The sequence below is a fragment of the Pteronotus mesoamericanus genome, unplaced genomic scaffold (assembly GCF_021234165.1).
Source record: "Pteronotus mesoamericanus isolate MK-2021 breed Mesoamerican mustached bat unplaced genomic scaffold, CSHL_Meso_final contig_221, whole genome shotgun sequence".
Lineage (NCBI taxonomy): Eukaryota > Metazoa > Chordata > Mammalia > Chiroptera > Mormoopidae > Pteronotus > Pteronotus mesoamericanus.
The window spans coordinates 12,046,514-12,065,663 of record NW_026555092.1 but is presented as its reverse complement, the minus strand read 5'-3'; the positions used below and the strand labels follow the sequence as shown (position 1 = coordinate 12,065,663).

The following is a 19,150-nucleotide window of genomic DNA, read 5'->3' as shown; positions in this document are numbered from 1 at the left end:
ATGCCTGGGTTGTGGGCCAGGTCCCCACTAGGGGGTGCACAAGAGGCAACAACACATTGATGTTCTCTCCCTTTCTTTCTCTCCTCCTTCCTGTCTAAAAAATAAATAGCCCTGACTGGTGTGGCTCAGTGGATTGAGTGCTGGCCTGCAAATCAAAGGCTGCTGGTTCAATTCCCGGTCAGGGCACATGCCTAGGTTGTGGGCCAGGTTCCCAGCTGGGGGTGTGTGAGAGGCAACCACACACTGATGTTTCTCTCCCTTGCTTTCTCCCTCCCTTTCCCTTTCCCTAAAAATAAATAAATAAAATCTCTTTTAAAAAAGAATTATTGCTGTTTCTTTTTAAGGCTATTCCTTCCAACTGTGTATCCTATAAAGTCTCCTTGCCTTTATATCCCACTCATTCCTCCCCTCTCTGCAAGGACATCGCACTCATTCCTCCCCTCTCTGTCATGTACCTTTAAGCTCTTCTCCACTAGCTCCTTCTCCTCTGTTTGTAAATATATCCATGTCTCATTCTTAAAAAACTTCTCATTCATTCATTTCAACAAATATTAAAATGTGCTAGGCAAGACACTGTTCTTGACCCCTATAATCCTCTCTAGCCAACATATTTCCTCTCTCCCCACATTTCATTGCCAAGCGATTTGGGAAAAGCTATCTGGGTCACTATCCCTACCACATTACCTTCCACTTACTCCTTAACTCACTGTAGTTAGATTACTAGCCCAACTACTCTAATAAAAGTGCTCTAACAAAAGGTACCAATTATGTCCTATTAGCCAAATCCAATGATATTTTTCAGCATTTTCCCTACTTGGAATCTCCTCCTCAAAAACTATCTTAAGTTTGGGGATACCACCCTCTAGAAGATTTTTTTTTTTTTAACCTCCCTGGATCCTCTTTCAAGGTTCTGAGACTCAGAAAAGTAAAGATTCCTATATATGGTGTCTTAGATGTGCATCACTTACCGGTTGACTCTGCGAGGACACTTATCCGGCTTGATATCCACCTCGTAGTGGTAGACGTCAATCTTAGGGATGTCCACCTCAAAGTAATTGGCCAGGAGCTTGATTGGTTTCCCCACTGTGCCAATGCCAGGCCTGCGAGGTGCTTGGAACACCTGCTGCAGAGGGGGCAGGTATGCGCCCGCAGCTATAAGACAAAGAGGCTGATGAGGGTGAAGTCTGGCAATCTCCTTGCACACTTATCAAAGAAGGCACAAGGCTCTCCACCCAGCAGAGGAGCAGGAGAGAGTGCAAGGGGAGCTTGCTTCCTGCCCACCTATGCAAACTGAGGGCTTCCACTGACTCACACATCCCAGCCTCAGTTTTTTAAAAGCTCTCTCCAATTAGGAAAATTACCCTTGTCTATCCTAAATTCATCAAGTGAATATGTAATAAGTTCTTATTACATGTTAAGTAGAGGGGCTAAATCTGGCTCCCAGGAACAAAACCCTTCCTTCTACTAGATTAAGACATGGGCCTCCACCAGGTATCTAACAGATCAAGAATGTCTTATTCTCTGCCAGCCAGATGCTCACTTCATTCACCACCACCCTAAACACAAACCAGCATCACCTTATTGCTCCTCTGTGGGCAGGAGGAAAATCCAAAGAAGGCCAGATTGGGGCGGGGGCGGGGGGGGGGGCAGTGTTTGTTTGAGAAAGGATTAAGGCAACTGAACGGCTGAGGCTGGAGACAGAACAGGAGAAAAGGCTAAAAAGATAGAGTTTGGAAACTAAGAATAGGAGAGAGGCTGAAATAGGGAGCTGATGAAGAAACCAGACTGGAGGTCATAACAAAAAAAGGCTTGAATGGGGAGCCAGAGAAAGACGGAAGGCTGGAGTTAGGGGCTTGGGCAAGACAGGTTAGAGCTGCGAGTGTGGGCAGGAAGCAAGACTGCAACTAGAGAAACAATAAAAAAGCTCATAAGAAAAAGCTAGGGAATGAATACACGTTGAATATAGGAATCTGAGGCAAGAGTAGAGGACTTGGGAAGAGGAGAGAGCCATTAGAATGCTGGAGAAGGGACAGATACTGGCTCCGGGAAGGAGAATACAAGAAGATTGTCTCCACAGCCCACAGCTCCTTCCACACGGACAGCCCAGACAGCAGCAGAAGGGAATCAATGGCATGGCAAGACAGATTGGGCCCTAGGGACAGGCCTAGGGCAAGGCCAGCTTCCACTACTTTCTCCTCCTCTGGCCACCAGCCTGATTGCTGCCCCTAGTTTTATTTTCTAGCTGAGGGGAAGAGGAGGGAAAAGGAAAACAGCCTGAGAGAAGCCTTTGTCCGGGGCTACTATTGTCCTTGCCATAGAGGACCAGCTCAGGTGGGAGGTGAGATGAATGAACCAGCCCAGAACCTCCCATCACCCGAGCTGTTTTCACAGGCGGCCAGGCTGGGGGGGATGGGGCATATCCTCAGCTGGGGGGGATGGGGCATATCCTCAGCTGGGGGGTCAGGGAGAGGTCAGAACCATTCACGGGAGGGGCATGCTCCCCTGAGCTAAGCTGCTGTCTCCTTCTAACCACCTGTCAAACCCAGCCCCACAATGCAGACTGAGGAAGGCAGGCCCAGCCTGGGGGAAAGGCCTTCAGGACTCAGTTACATGGGAAAGTAAAAGCTTAACTATGAGCGTCTCACCATCTCCCCCAAAAAGAGGTAGACAGAAATTGCATACAGGGCATAGACAGACACATACACATAATGTGACACATTCCTCTCATATGCATTCAAACACTCACTAGATCTAGGCAAAACCTTTATATAAATACCCCTTCCACCCTAGACTAAGTTTTTCTAAGGCAAGAACTATCTGCTTTGGTCACTGCTGACTCTCCTGTGTGAATGTCTGGCACACAGGAAATGTTCAATATACAGATATTAAATAAACAAATGGATCCATAGACACACCACAAAGAGCAGACACAGCACACAAACACCCGAACACCTGCAAACTGCTCAGAAACAACTATAACCTCTGCACATGACAAACATGCACCCTGGTAGATGTAACTGGTAAAAGACACCTTTCCTTCCCCAAGTTCTTACATTCCATTAACCTCCTTAACCTCTCCAGGCTGAATAATCAGTTGGAGCCTAGGAGAAAGACATCCCTAGAGCTGGGGGCAGGGTAGAACTGACGGGGGATGGGACAGACACTGGCGCCTCAAAGCCTTCTCTTCCCCAGAAAGAGGACCATAGACCAGACAGTCTTAGGCACCAGGCACCCTCCACTCCAAGGAGGCTTTAGGAAAACAGGAAAGCCCTAAAGCTTTCCCTCATCCCCGAACTAGGGAAGGCAAGAGGAAGGAATATGTTCTGTCCTATCCCATCCCCCTGCCAGCTTCACAGCTGTAGCCAAGTCCCCCCTTACCTCACCCTGCCCCCATCTTTTAGTCTGAGAAAGGGAGACACTTCCCCTCAAACCCAGACAGGGACAGACGGCCACTTTGTGATGCAGATGAGGGCCCCAGCAGAGAGGACAAAGCTTGGGCCTTGGGGGAAAGGGGCGGGGCCCTTCCTTGCAGACAAAAGCAAGGAGGGAGGGGCTGTGAAAAGGACACTCCCCCTCCCCCATCCCCAACCAGTCCTGAGAAGGAAAAGTAACAGAGCTGAAAGGCCTGGCTCAGGGATTCCTTCCCTGCAGTCAGAGGCCCATAACCTCCCAAGGAACCAGACAGTCTATTCAAAAGACAAACTCAAGGCTAAGAAGCCAAATCTCCAAGAAGGATCTGTCCACGCATAAGTATATACAAAATATCAATATATCCACATATGTTATTAACAATTTATGTCACACTGGGATGTGATTCAATTTAATTAATAAACATGCAATTTGTATCAGGGCCTAGACACTTGCAAGTCAGACACTACCTGTACCCCCAGGGAGCTCCCAGTGCAGTATGTGTGCTAAGAACACACCTGAGCACAGAAAGCACACTTGGAAATAAGCCCAGTGAAGCCAGCAACACCACCTCAGTTTTGTGTATTCTGTTCTCCAACTTCCAAGAGAACAGCCTGGGCCTAGCAAGGAGACAGTTATGGGATACCTTCATTCACAGCTTCTAGGATGAATTTCAATTATTCCCTTTGGGGAGTCAAAGCTTGTCCCACTAGGCTAAAGCCAACTCCAGATACCAGGCTCCAGTCCCTTCCCTAGAAACTTATTTCTTATAACAAGTAAGTCCTTTTTTTAAAAACACTTTTTAAACTTATTTATTTTTAGAGAGGGGAAAAGAGGGAGAAAGGAGGGAGAGAAACATCGATGTGAGAGAGATACATAGATCAGTTGCCTCTCACACGCCATCAACCAGGGACCTGGCCCACAACCCAGGCATGTGCCCTGACTGGGAATTGAACCAGTGACCTTTTGGTTTGTGGCATGATGTCCAACCCACTGAGCCACAGCAGTCGGGCTCAATATTTGGTTGCCTTTTTTTTTTTTTTTTTAAATCACTCCAGCCAATTCTCCAAGAAGCCCATTAGGAATTCATCAGAATAAAATCATCAGCAATCTGGTTTGGATGTCAGCTCCTGGCAATCTATTGGAACCTCTCTGCCCTACTCCTACTCTAGTCCACAGGTTGTTGCAAACAATCTCCAGCCTAGAAAACCAAGAGAGTTCCTGGAATGAAGAGACAAGCCTGAGAAAAGGAGGAAGTTCTCTGAAGTCCGTTGCTCCCTGCTCTCTATCTTAAGACCTATACTGACTTTACAAGGTTGTTTTTGCTTGGGGAAAAGTACTTATAGATCATCGAATGGATACCTCAAATGAGTGGGTAGGAGCTATTTCCCTGAGATTAGATCTGACGTAAAAGACAAAGATTCTTCCCCCAGAAATGAAATTCCTGTCCCAAATGGAAATCCTATTCCCACTCTCAGATCAAATGGAAGGAGGTGCTGTGAGATATGGTCTAAAGGATTCCCAGGTCCAGCCCTGGCCAATGTGTGGCACAATTGGTTGGGCATTGTCCCACAAAGCAAAAGGTCGCCTGTTAGACTTCCCTGTCAGGACATATGCCTGCGTCATGGGCAACCTGGGTTCAGTCCCTGGTCAGTTGCATATGAGAGGCAACCGATCTATGTTTCTCTCCCTTTCTCTCTCCCTTCCCCTCTCTCTAAAAATAAATATTTTAAAAGAATTAAAAGATTCCCAGGTCCAGGCTGCTCTGCCCACCGAAATACCTAGGACCCATGAGGTACCACCACCCCACAACACACCCTGGGGACTCCAGTCTTCTTGGGGAAGCCCAGCCTCAGTTTCTCCTATGTTATTATCTCCTTTACTCCTGATTGCCATGATCAAGAAGACTCACCAGGGTAAAAGATATAAACCCCTTTCCCCCGCCCCACCAAACAACCTATATTTCTGACAAAAGGCTAACCTGGCAACCTTGGGTCTAATGACATGGCCCTGACAGTTTCTGGGGCTTACAAAGAGGAAAAAGAAAAGATGCCATAAAAATATTAAGGTAAAGAAAGAAATTAAGCTGTCACTTTGGGAGCCATTTCAATGCAAAGGTCTTTATCTTTTGATTAAAAGATCCCATCTCTACTCAGTATTGGACCAGAAATGTGCAAACCAGGCAGACAACATCTTCCAGGTAAACCTGGTCCTGGCCTTGTTCCATCAATAACCAACACCTTTTCTAAGGCCTACCTTTACGAAGGACCCGCCCCAAAAACATTGCGTCCGTCCCAGTCTTTCCTCATCCCAGTGGCAGAATAAGGTACTTGGCAAATTGACTGAGGGTTTTCAGGGCCAGTGTAAGAACCTCTAAGACGGGGAAGGAGACCATTTCCATTTGCGCTGTGCCTGCATAATCTTAAAGAGAATGTACCCCATCCGCGCGCTCCTTTTTCCAAGCCAAACCACGCGGGATGGAGAGTGGGGGGAATTTGGGCAGCCACGCCCCCACCACAGAGAGCAGCCCCTTCCAACGGCCACCTCCGCGCATGCTCGGGCGCTTCAGCTTCAGCTCCCCGGACTCACTGGGAGAAATCCTGGGGCTGGATCCCCACCCACCGCCCCCTGACCCTCGCCCCCGCGTCAGGCCCGGCTGGGCGGAGCTCACAGTCCAGCCCTGGCGCCTTCTCCCAGGAGACATTAGCCCTGCCCAGCCGGGCCGAGCCCCCGCCCCTGGCATGCTGCAGCTCGGGCCCATCTGTGTCGACCCCCTCCTCTCCAGGACACCTGGAGCCCGCCCCCTGCCACCTGCCGGGACTCTTCCTAGGCCTCCCGGGACCTCCGGGAGTTCTTACGTGTGCTGAGGCCCTTCTTCCAGATTACTTCCCACCTCCAGGAGCGCACAGAACCTCCTTTGATAAAAGGCCCCCATCTCACAGCTCCATTCACAAGGTTTCCCCGGAACTGCACGCAGCCCCTTTTAAACTGGGCCCCCCATCCCATAAGAGCCTCTCTCCCCACTCAGGAAACCTTCCCTCACTCGGAAATGCTGCTCTTCACGCGGGAGTCCCCTGGTCCTCTGGAGCACGCACGGTCTCCCCCACCCTCTCGGGGGCCCTTACCTGCTCCCGAGGGTCCCGCTTCCATCCCATATACCCGTGCGGAGGTCAGGCGGCCCGGAGACTGTGGAGTCCAGCGTGCGGGGCCTAGGTACCCCGCACTCTAGCTGCTAGGGCTCCCGGGCCGGGCTCGGCTCCCGCCCCAAGCCCGGCCGCTCGCGCCGCCACCCCCGCAGCCTCCGTTGCCGCCGCCGCCGCGGAGCCTGCAGCAGCTCCCCCTGCGAGCACCCGGCCAGCTGCCAGTGCGCAGGCGCGACCGCCAGGCCCAGGGGGCGGACGGGAACGAGTCAAGCGGGGCGCTCCGACGGCAACAAAGGCCAATGGAGAGGGGCGGGCGCACCGAGGACCCGAAGCAGCGGCCCCTGGCGGCCACCCGTCGCCATGCAGCCCGGCGGGAGGGCTTCGGTACAGGCGCAGCGGAACCGCGCAGTGGCGTAAATGGGGCGGGGCGGGAGGGGGGACACCCACCCGCAGCAGTCTAGGGCCCTGTGTGTTTTCCCCAAACAGGTCCCTCCAAGACAACATAGAGCCTCCCCGCTTCGCACAGTGCCCCGAGCACATTACGGAACCCCTCCTCGTTGCCAGGTCCCCTGAACACTCCGAGCACCCCATGACCCAGGAGACCTGCCTCTCACCTTTCCTCCCAATCTCTCTCATCCTTCACGTTTTGGCTGCAAAGCAACTGCCTCCGCGAAGCCTTTCTCTGTCCCTAGCCACTGAACTCTCTGACGCCATCCTTTTTCCAGGCCGCGTGCCGGGCGCTGAGACCACAGATATGAAAGAGACCCTGCCTACCCTGGAAGATGTCACAGTCTCAACTTAAGTGAAGCTACAGACCTCTATGTGTGGGACCTGAGAAGCACCTGTCTCCACTTCCTCATCTGATGCTCGTGCCTGAACTCAGTCTATCTGCTTCTGTCCTCACCACTTAAGACTTGTGTCGAAATTCAAAGGATAATTTTCAATTCTTATTTCTGTGACACTATGACTCTCCTCCCTTTTTGAGTCTCCTACTTGGCTTCCGCATTTTCTGAGATCTTCTACTGCTAAAGTCCTTTTCAGTCTTCTTCAAGGGCCCCCTTTTGCTTTTGCCCAGTTAACACGGTTCACCATGATTCCAAACCCAGCTCTCTTCTGATTCAACTCTCCACTTTCCCCTTGAAGGTTTCATCCATTCTTATGGCTCAACTATCTTTCCAAATCTCTCTTTGCAGATAAGTCTCAGACTCACATTTCTAAGTGTCTGCTGGACAGCTCCACCTGGATATCCTACCAGCACTTCCAATTTAGAGTCTAAAACCAAGCTCTTTATCTTTACCCTACAAACGTGCTTGTCCTATGCTTTCTGTCTCTACAAACGGTATCTTCAATCCAGAAATGAAGCTTCTCTATCTCCCTTGTTTCTTCCCCTCATTGAGCTGTTTACCTCCTTAATTACTCACATGATCCCCCTGCCATTCTAATGACTCCTTGTGGTAGCACAGACCCTTGTTATACCTTATCTAAAGTACATCACTTCCTTCCTAGCCTCACAGTTTCTGGAAAGACTCCCCCCATTAGGTCTGCTGTAGTTGATAGATGATAATAGACCCAGCTCAAATGTCACTTTCCCTCATATTCATTCATGTATATATTCAGCCATATGTATTTCTTGATGCCTACTTTACACTAAATGCTGTGCAGAAGGCTAGGAACTTAAGAGACGAGCGATACCCAGTCCCTGACCATAGAAAGATTAATTTCTGACTATCATCACAGTCTGCCTTGCTTGCTTCTCTCTGGCAAGAGGTTCTCAAGCAGCAGGCATCAGAATAAACCGGAGAGCTTGTTAAATCACTGATTGTGGCCCTGGCCAGGTAGATCAGTTGGTTAAAATGTTGTCCTAATATGCCAAAGTTGAGGGTTCGATCATCAGTCAGGGCACAGGGTCCATACAGGATTCAACCAGTGAATGCAAAAATGGGTGGAACAACAAATCAATGTTTTCTTTCTTTCTCTCTTTCTCTCAAAAAAGAAAACCACTGATTGCTGAGCTCCACTTCCAGAAGTTTGTGATTCAGTAGGTCTTGGGTGGGATCTAAGAATGTACATTTTTTTTCTTTTTTTAAATATTTTACTTACTTATTTTTAGAGAGAGGGGAAAGAAGGGAGAGAGAGTGAGAAACATCGATGTGCAAGAGATACATCAACTGGTTGCCTCTTGTGCACCCCCAGATGGGGACCTGGCCTGAAATCCAGGCATATGCCCTGACTGGGAATCTAACCAACAAACCTTTGGTTGACAGGTCAGCACTCAATCCACAGAGCCACACCAGACCAGGTGAATGTGCATGTCTAATAAAATTCCAGATGAGGCTGATACTGCTGATCTGGGAACAACACTTGGAGAACTACTGCTCTAGAACATAAAGTTAAGAACCAGAGCCAGACTGTTTTGTTTGCAGTCCTGGTGCTATCATTTACTAGCTATGTAACACTAGGCAAATTAATTAACTTCTCTGTGTCTCAATTTCTTCCTCCTCCATTTTAGGGGGTGAAAAATAGTCCTTCATTGGGCTGTTGTTAATACATATAAAGACTTTAGAATACTGCCTACAGGAATGCAATGTTGGCTGCTATCATAATTATCTGTCTCTTGCACTATATTTTAAGTTTTTTTAAGAATAGAGCCCATCCTGACTGGTGTGGCTTAGTTGGTTGGACATCATCCCGCACAGCGAAAAGCAAAAGATTGCTGGTTCGATTCCTGGTCAGGGCACACACCTGGGTTGCAGGTTCAGTCTCTGGTCCAGGAGCATGAGACAGGCAGCCAATCAATGTTTCTTTCCCATATTGATGTTTCTTGTCCACCCTTTCTCCCTCTCTTCCCCTCCCTCTAAATAAATGAATAAATATATATATAAATAAAATCTTAAATTAAAAAAAATAGGGCCCATATTAGATGCATTTCTGTCCTCCTTTAGTGCCTGGCACAAAACTGTGACTAGAATGATCAGTAAATCTGGGTTATCTGGGTTGAGTGGCACAAAACTGTGACTAGAATGATCAGTAAATCTGGGTTATCTGGGTTGATCTGAATCAAACAGATGGCATCAAAATATCCTCAAAAATAGCAAGATCACCCAAACCAGTGCGGCCAAGTTGGCTGGGCATCGTTCCGCAAAGGAAAGATCCCAGGTTCAATTCCTGGTCAGGACACGTGCCTTGGTTGCAAGTTTGGTCCTGGTACGAGAGTGTTTGAGAGGCAACGGATAGGTGTTTTTCTCTCACAATGATGTTTCTTTCCCTCTCTTTCTCCCTCCCTCCCCCTCCCCAAAAATAAATTAAAAAAAAATTTTAATGGCAATTTTCCTGTTAGGTGCCAATGAGCAAGGTGAAGAGTGTGGATGTGGAGTTTCCCAACAGCTTTACTGCAAAGATGGTCGATGTACCCAAAACCCGAAGTACTTTCTGTAAGAGGTATGGAAAACATCAGCCTAACAAACTGACACAGCATAAGAAGGATGAGAACTACCTATACATCCAGTGAACCAGTTCTAAGCTTTGGGATTCTTGTGTTCTTTTATTCTTTGAGAGAGAAATGTTGAAGCTATAGAAAAATTACCTGTATGAAAATGCAATAAATGTAGCCCTGGCAGGTGTGGCTCAGTGAGTTGCGTACTTTGATTCCCAGTCAGGGCACATGCCTAGGTTGCTGGCCAGGTCCCAGGCTGTGGGCATGCAAGAGGCAACCAATTGATGTTTCTCTTCCATGTTGATGTTTCTCTCTTTCTTTTTCTCTCTCCCTTCCTCTCTCTCTAAAAAAAATAAACAAAATATTTTTTAAAAGCATAGACATACAAAAAAGAAAATAAATGCAGTGATATTTTTACCCACAAAAGAAAAAAACAGCAAGACATTTTTACCTGGGTGCAACCAAGCTGGAAGCTCAGGATTCCATAAGAATTTGAATCCCCTGTTCTAAATACCAAGCCTCACGCTTAAGTTTATGGAAAGGCATGGTCACTATTCTGACTCATCTCTAAAGCAGCGAGCAGAGTCAGGCCTGCCCTGACCTCCCAGTGTCTTTCTGCAGAGTGTCTCCACCATCAGGGATTTCACTCTCAGCTAAACAAGGTGGTAGAGTATAAGGAAAATCCAGATAGCATTTTGCATTTTTATACTGATAAATTTCTTCCAGTAACTCTCTTTAAAAAAAAAAAATCCTCACCTGAGGATATATTTATTGATTTTAGAGAGAGAGGGAAAGAAAAGAACATCAATGTAAGAGAAAAACATTAATCCATTGTCTCCCCTACACACCCCAACCAGAGATCAAACCCGCAACATAGGCACTGTATTTTGCTGTGTATAATGTGCACTTCTTTGCCCAAGTTTTTGATGGAAAAATAAGGACGCACATTATACGTGGATATAATGAACACATACCATGGGTATTATAACCCCCTGTATAATGCGCACCAAAATGTGGGTGCACATTATACATGGCAGAATGCAGTATGTGCCCTGACTGGAGATCAATCCCACAACTTTTTGGTGCATAGGATGGCACTCCAATCAACTGACCCAGCCAGCCAGGGCCTTCCAATAACTCTTGATGTTCCTTCTCAGAAAACTATTTGCTCCTTGTGTTTCCAGTTCAATCCTTGCATCTCACACTCAAGGGCCTCTGTTGTGGGCCAGAGCCTAGGTCTTTCCTCTTTTATGCCCTACATCCAGAGCTTCCTGGCCCTAAAATAAGAATGGCCTAAAAAAAATTGCATCTCCATCTATATTTCCCCTTTCTTAATATTTAAAAAACAGCCTGGGAACAATAAAATCGAGATAGTATAAAAGATATTAAAAAAAAAAAAAGAAGGATAATCAATTTAAAATTGAAAACAACCAAAACTGCCAGAAAATTGAACTGTATGGAAAACCAGCAACCAAGGAGTTAAAGAAGAAACATTCATCCAGACTCCTAGGAGGGGCGGAGGCAGGCAGCTGGGGCAGAGAGGACATGCAGCAAGGCAAGTGGCTGGATTCCAGTGTGATAAACTGGGAAAAACAACAAGGGAGTGAGATAGACCGCACAACCCAGGGTTCCAGTGCAGGAAACTAAAGCCTCAGAACCTCTGGCTGAAAAAAACTATGGGGGTTGCAGCGGTGGGAGAAACTCCTAGTCTCATAGGAGAGTCCATTGAAAGGACCCACAGGGTCCTAGAACGTACACAAACCCACCCACCTGGGAATTAGCGCCAGTAGGGCCCAGTTCACTTGTGGGTAGCAGGGAAGTGAATGAAAGTGGGACAAGAGCCAAGCAAGTGGCATTGTTCCCTTTCTGACCCCACCTCCACATACAGCACCACAGTGGAGCGACCTGGGTTGCCCCACCCTGGTAAATACCTAAGGTTCCATCACTTACAACATAACAGGTATGCTGAGACAAAGAAATATGACTCAAATGAAAAAACAGATCAAAACTTCAGAGAAAGAGCTAAGTGATGAGGAGATAGCCAACCTATCAGATGCAAAGTCCAAAACACTAGTAATCAGGATGCTCACAGAAATTATTAAATATGCATACAAAATAAAGGAAGAAGTGAAGGCTATACAGAGTGAAATAGAGCAAAATATACAGGAAACCAGAAGTGAAGGGAAGGAAACCAAGACTCAAATCAATGATTTGAGAAAGAAATAAACATTCATTCAGAACCGAATGAAGAAACGAGAATTCAAAAAAAATTAGGAGAGGCTTAGGAGCCTCCAGGACAACTTTAAACATTCCAACATCTGAATCATAGGGGAGCCAGAAGGAGAAGAAGAAGAGCAAAAAATTGAAAACATATTTGAAAAAATAATGAAGGAAAGTATCTCCAATCTGGTGAAGGAAATAGACTTTCAGGAAGTTCAGAGTGTCCCAAAGAATTTGAACACAAGGAGGAACACACCAAGACACATCATAATTAAATCACCCAAGATTAAAGAAAAGGAGAGACTCTTAAAAACAGCAAGAGAAAAGGACACAGTTACCTACAAAGTAGTTCTCATAAGACTAACAGCTGATTTCGCAAAAGAAACCTTAAAGGCAAGAAAGGGCTGGAAATAAGTATTCAAAGTCATGAAAAGCAAGGACCTACATCTAAGATTACTCTATCCAGCAAAGCTATCATTTAGAATGGAAGGGCAGATAAAGTGCTTCCCACGTAAAGTTAAGGAGTTCATCATCACCAAGCCTTTCTTGTATGAAATGTTAAAAGGATTTATCTGAGATAAAGAAGAAGATCAAAACTATGAACAGTGAAATGACAACAAACTCACAACTATCAACAACTGAACATAAAAAAACAAACTAAGCAAACAACTGGAACATGAACAGAATCACAGAAATGGAGATCACATGGAAGGTTATCAGTGAGGGTGGAGGTGGAGAAGGAGGAAAGCTACAGGGATAAAGAAGCATAATTGGCAAGTACAAAATAGACAGGGGGAGGCTAAGAGTAGTATAGGAAATGGAGAAGCCAAAGAACTTATATGTACAATCCATGGACATGAACTAAGCAGGGAATGCTGGAGGGAAGAGGGGTGCAGGGGCGGGGGGTAAAGGGGAGAAAAAAAGGGACAACTGTAATAGCATAATCAATAAAATACACTTAAAATAAAATAAAATGTATTTCATATATTTCAGGAGATAATTTTAAAAATCAGAAATCATGAATGGGGCCAAAGGGAGGGTAGCGGGGAGGAGGACATCTGTAATAGTGTCAACAATACAAACAAAAAAACAAAGAAATCACAAACAATGGAATTAATAAATATCAGCTGGTACTTTGAAAAGGTTTATGAGCCCTGGCTGGTGTGGGTCCATGAATTGAGTGCTGGCCTATGAACCAAAGGGTTGCCGGTTTGTTTCCCAGTCAGGGCACATGCCTGGGCTGCGGGCCAGGTTCCCAGTGGAGGAGTGTGAGAGAGGCAACCACACATTAATGTTTCTCTCCCTCTCTTTCTCCCTCCCTTCCCCTCTCTCTAAAAATAAATAAATAAAATCTTTTTTTAAGAAGAAAAGATTTATGAAATTGGTAGACTTTTTAAATTACTTTTTAAAGAACTGAAATATAATTGACATAATAAACTGCACATACATAAAAGTGTACAATATAATCAGTTCTAACATATATATCAATTTGTGAAATATCACCACAAGGCAGTGACCATATCTATCTCTCCCAATTTTGAAACTCATTATAGAGATTTAATAAATATAAGGGAATTTTTCTATAACTATAATGAATTTGAAACCCCACATAAAATTTTAAATTAAATATTTTTTTCTTTAAAAAATACAAAACAAGGATTGAACAACAATTAAGGAGGACACTGAGAACGTTATCAAAAATGACCAAAGATATACCTGGTCTAGAATACTCACTGTTTAATATTTCCAACCATTCCTGAAAGAGTTAATTCTGTTCCATGTGATATGACTGGTTTTAGAGTGTGGAAAAAGACTTGGCAGAGTACCTCAGTTGGTTAGAGTGTCATCCTGCACAGGCCAAGGTTGCAGGTTTGATCTCTGGTCAGGGCACATACAAGACTCAACCAACGAGTCCTGCCTAGTGTGGCTCAGTTGATTGGAGCATTGTCCTGTACCCAACGGGCTGTGGGTTCAATTCCCAGTTCGGTCACCTATGGTAGGCAACCAATTGATGTTTCTCTCTCACATAGATATTTCTCTTTCTCTCTCTTCCTTTCTCTCTGGAAACAATTAAGGAATGTCCTTGGGTGAAGATTTAAAAAAAAAATCAACCAATGAATGCATAAATAAATGAAAAAACAAATCAATGTTTCTCTCTCTCCTCCCCTTTCTTCTCTCTCTCAAAAAATTAATAAATAGAATATGAGAAAAGCAAACTGTTTCTAATTTGTTCATAATAACAGATGGTGTTAAAAAAGTAAGCTCAGGAATATGGATGCAACTATCGCAAGTCCAAACTAGCATACAACAGTCTATAATAGATTAATTAAATTATGATAATAACAACAGCTAACATAAAGTGTTTACTTAACATTAAGTACCAAGCACGTTTCCCAAACTTTACATATGTTAACTCAAATAATCCTCACAAAAATCCTGGAGCATCATTGAACAGATAGGTGAGCTTCCGCTGAGAAGCAATAGGTAAATAACCAGAACAGGCAGGTATTTCATTATTAAAAAGCCTATAGCATTCACTGTTGTTACCAGTAATAACTAATTATAAACTATAATAATAAAATATCCAACTCAAAATACTTAGAAATAAACTTTAAGAGACATTTGTAATCTGAGAAAATCTGTAAGAATCAATAAAACATTTTAAAAGCCTGAATTAGGTAGAGAGAGAGGCCAAGTTCCTAGTTGAAAAAAAGCAAATAATGTAATAATGCCTGTTGAACCCTTGACACTCCAGCCCCAAGTTCTGAGGATGAGCATCTACTATCCCCACCCATCTCATATAATATGCTCAAGAAATACAAAGAGACAAGGATGGACTTGAGTCAGTTTCTACCCCAAAGAAAAGACAAATATGTAGATCAATTCTATGCAATTGAAATATCATGGGGAATACATGTGTAATTTTAGACTTTCTAGTAGCCACATTGTAAAAAGTAAAAAGGAAACAGGAAATTAATTTTAATTATGTATTACTTAACCCCAAAATATTATCATTTTGACATGTCATCTATATAGAAAGTATTAATATTTTACATTCTTTTTATATAGTCTTTGAAATCTGGTGTGTATTTTACACTCATTGTACTTCTCAATTCAGATAGCCACATTTCAAGTGGCTACTGTACTGGACAGCACAGATGCTGATTTCAAGGTAATTTTGAGTACAATGACAGAGGTAAGCATGTTTGCCATGGGAACTAAAAGGAGGTACGTCTAACCCAGTCTAGAGTAATCACAGTAGGTTTCCAAAAGAGATACTTAAACAGGTCTGGGAAGATAAGCAGGGATTAGCTAGACAAAGGCTGGGACCTTCTAAGCAGCATTAGCAGAGAGCATGAAGAAACAGCACATATATATGCCAGGAACTATCAGCAGTGATATTCTATCATAAATAAGAAAGCAAGAAACGGTGAGAAGATGCTAGAGAAGTTTACCATGCCCAGATCTGCCCATTCTCTCCCCAGCCCAAACCAGGGAAGGGTCAACAGGGGGAGGGACAGGAGGAGCTGTCCCTGGTTCTGACACCCAAGGCAGTTTCACAGTGTAGTTCCACCCAGGCTGGAACTGAGCTGACCCAGATCAAGCCTATTTTCCCCGGTCCTCTGCAGCACACGTGGAGGGCCCAAAACCCTAAATCTGGCCTGGCAGAACAAGAGAGGCCTTTCCACAGGCTGCTGCTGAGTGGTTTAAAGAATCTCAGAAACATCCAAGTCTAAGAAGAGAACCCTGGAATACTGAAATTTAGGGTCAGGTGTGGCCAGGAAAGACATTGTCTTTGAAATAAAAGTAGATGTAGAGCTACTATAGAAAGTCAACCCCAAGGATGGTAGGTAACCCATGGGGTCCTTTCTTGACTCCTTAGAAAATGTAAACTGACAACTCAATTTTCAACCCAGAATTAACTCCTATTATCTTCCCCCACCTCCATTAATCTATAACAGGGCTCAGTGAAAAAAATATTTACATAAATATGTCCTCAGTATATCAATGGGCCAAGGAAAAACAACAATCTTCACAAGCAGGATTATATAAGTATCATCATTCTTGAGTAAGTCAATACAGAATAATAATTCTATATTCATTAATTTTTAAAAATTTAATTATATACTCAATGATCAAGATATTGTGATGGAGCTCCACACTGGCATTTTATAGCAGTATGTTCCTTTGGAAAGTAATTCAGGAATATTTATGAACAGCCATAATGACGTGCTTCTGCTCTTTGACTTATAATTCCGCCTAATTACATACTGAAGCACTTGGACTCAGACATCCTGGTTCAAATTTCAGCTCTACCACATGTGGGCATGTAACCTTGAGCAAGCCATAGACCCATTATGGATTGTAATTTCATCATCTGTAAAAATCTCATAGACCTGTGAGAAGATTAAATGAATTTGTTAACAGCAAAAGCCAAGCACAGCACTTAGCACTTACAGGTGCTGAATACACGATAATACCCATGGTCCTCTGGTAATGCTCCTGAAGCAGGTCCTCATTTTCTTTCTACATCATCTCAACCATTCTCATGGCTGTACTTTCTTTTAATAGTAAATAAAAATAGAAAATGAAAAGGAGAGCAAATCAGTCACACCCTTTAAAGGAAAGATACTTACATCACTATCTCCTCCTACGCTGGGCTCCAGTAGCCACTTCTTCATAGGTTTCTGGCTGAGCAAGTAGGAGGTTGGTGGTACCATATCCTGAGACTGTAAACATTAGAGGAGGAGCAGGATTGGCAAGAAGGATAATGAGTGTGATTTCTGACATATTGAGCTTGGGAAGCCTGCAAGATATCCTACTACAGTTGTCTCATTCATGGTTGAATCTATGATGTGGAACCCAGAAAAGACATTTCACTTAAAGATTCATATTTAAGAGTTAAAAGCATACAGATAGTAACTGAAGCCATGAGAAAGCATCAATGAGAATTTTCCAAGAGTGTGTGTTGCAGGAAGAGAGAGCAGAGCAAAGACAAAACTCTAAAAACCACCACTTAACTCATGCCTTCATATTAACATGGTAATAAAACCCTGGATTCTACCTTATATTTTAATAGTCTATACTTTTCTATATCCCTACTGCTGTTAACCAAGTCCAGGCTACCGCTAAATCTTGTCTGGGTAAATGCAACTGCCTCCTAACTCCATACCGCTAGTCTTGCCTCCTCAGGTCCATTCTCTAATTGCATCCAGGGTGATCTTGCCAAAATACAAATAAATATATGTTTATTCACTCAACAAACATTTACTAAATGCCTACTAGATCAAGACTATTTTTCCTCACAGAAAACAAAGCGTCTTTGTGAACAAAGCAGACATATGTTCCTGGCCCTCGCAGAGCTTATTATGACAGAAATAAACAAGTGAAAAATATATATAAAATAAATATATAATAAATATATATAAAGTCCATGTATTATATATATTTTAAGATAAGAGCTTTGAAAAAAAAAAAGAACAAATTGCCATAAGACAAAATAAGAGAATAATTGGAGATGCTGACTATATCAGTGGCCAAGAAAGATGAAGGTAAATTCCAAGCAGATGAGTGTGGTAGGTAAGAGTCCTCAGTGTAGGGTCATTTCGTTGCTGGGAAGAGAGAGCCCTCACCAGCAATGATGGTGGTTAGCAAGATGAACAAGATGTGCAAGTTAGAGCAGCAATTAACCAAAAGTTAATAGAAACTACAGAAAGAGGATGCTTCAAAGAAATGCTGAGAGCTAAATAAATTGAATGTGGCTGGAAGGATCAATAGGAGGCACACTATAAAGAGGTAATTAAAGAAAAAGGACTAGAACATGTGGCTGTTGATGACTTGGTGGCTGAAATCACAAAAACACAGAGGCCTGGTACCTGACAGTGTAAAGAAGGAGCTTCTATAAAAGATGAGAACATTCCTTGGTTAGCATGCCAGCCTTTAAGAGTAAATTAGATTGTGTTGTTTTGTGATTTTATTTCTGAAAGTACAACTTGCCACAAATTAGAAATTGATTTCCCAATGGAATCCTTTTTTGTATGATGGTATATAGTTTTCAGTAACAATGTGTACATTGTATTGTTTCTCCCCAAATGTCATTTTAATAAATATCTCATGAGTTTAAAAGAAAGAAAGAAAGAAAGAAAGAAAGAGAGAGAGAGAGAGAAAGAAAGAAAGAAAGAAAGAAAGAAAGAAAGAAAGAAAGAAAGAAAGAAAAAAAGAAAGAAAGAAAGAAAGGAAGGAAGAAAGAAAGATGGAAGTACTTCAACAGGACAGAACTAAAATACTGATCAACAGCATATTATGTTGGGAGGTGGGGTGATCAGACTTAAGAGTTAAAATGTTGTAAAGGTCCTTGTGGTGTTTGAGATAAGAATAAAGGTATTGATTCATTTAGACTTTGGTAATCAAACATGATAAAACTTCACAAAAGCTATTAAAGGACAGAAATAGGAATAGAACTTTCACACCTATGGCTAAATACCTCTAGAATGATTTAAAAATTGAGTCAGTAGTTAAAAATCTTCCCACAAAAGAAAAATATATTAAGTGGTTTTACAAGTGAGTTCTGCCAAACATTCAAAGAATAACAGATCATTTCAATCTTATATAATTTTTTTCAGAGAACAGAAAATGCAATACTCTCTAAGTCAGCATAATCTTGATACTAAAACCAACCAGGACTGTACAAAAAAAGAATATTACAGCCTAGTCTCACTCATAAGCAAGGATGTAAAAATCCTAAACAAAATAATAGGAAAAAAGATCTAGTGATGTATTGAAAATATAAATGTATATCTCATGACCAAATGGTACTTATCCCAATAATGCAAGATGGTTTAACATTACAAGGTCTAAACATGTCAGGTTAAAGAGAAAAACAATATGGCACCTATTCATGATTTTATTTTTTAATTTTAATTTTTTTATTCCAGAGAGAGAAGAA

General features: G+C 43.3%; 1 protein-coding gene and 1 pseudogene across 1 annotated transcript in view; one reads left to right on the top strand and one right to left on the bottom strand.

Moving 5' to 3' along the window:
* Nucleotides 1-6,744, bottom strand: part of LOC129069306 (protein argonaute-1) — a 37,477-nt gene extending 30,733 nt beyond the window's left edge. Inside the window, exons 1-2 of the mRNA XM_054571964.1 lie at nucleotides 6,534-6,744; nucleotides 969-1,152 (exon numbers count right to left, since the gene is read on the bottom strand). Of these exons, the coding sequence (XP_054427939.1) occupies nucleotides 969-1,152; nucleotides 6,534-6,558 (209 nt within the window). The 5' untranslated portion in view covers nucleotides 6,559-6,744. The remainder of the gene's footprint in view (nucleotides 1-968; nucleotides 1,153-6,533) is intronic.
* Nucleotides 6,745-17,845: 11,101 nt separating this feature from the next.
* LOC129069047 (transcription and mRNA export factor ENY2-like) lies at nucleotides 17,846-18,148 on the top strand (annotated as a pseudogene).
* Nucleotides 18,149-19,150: the final 1,002 nt, after the last annotated feature.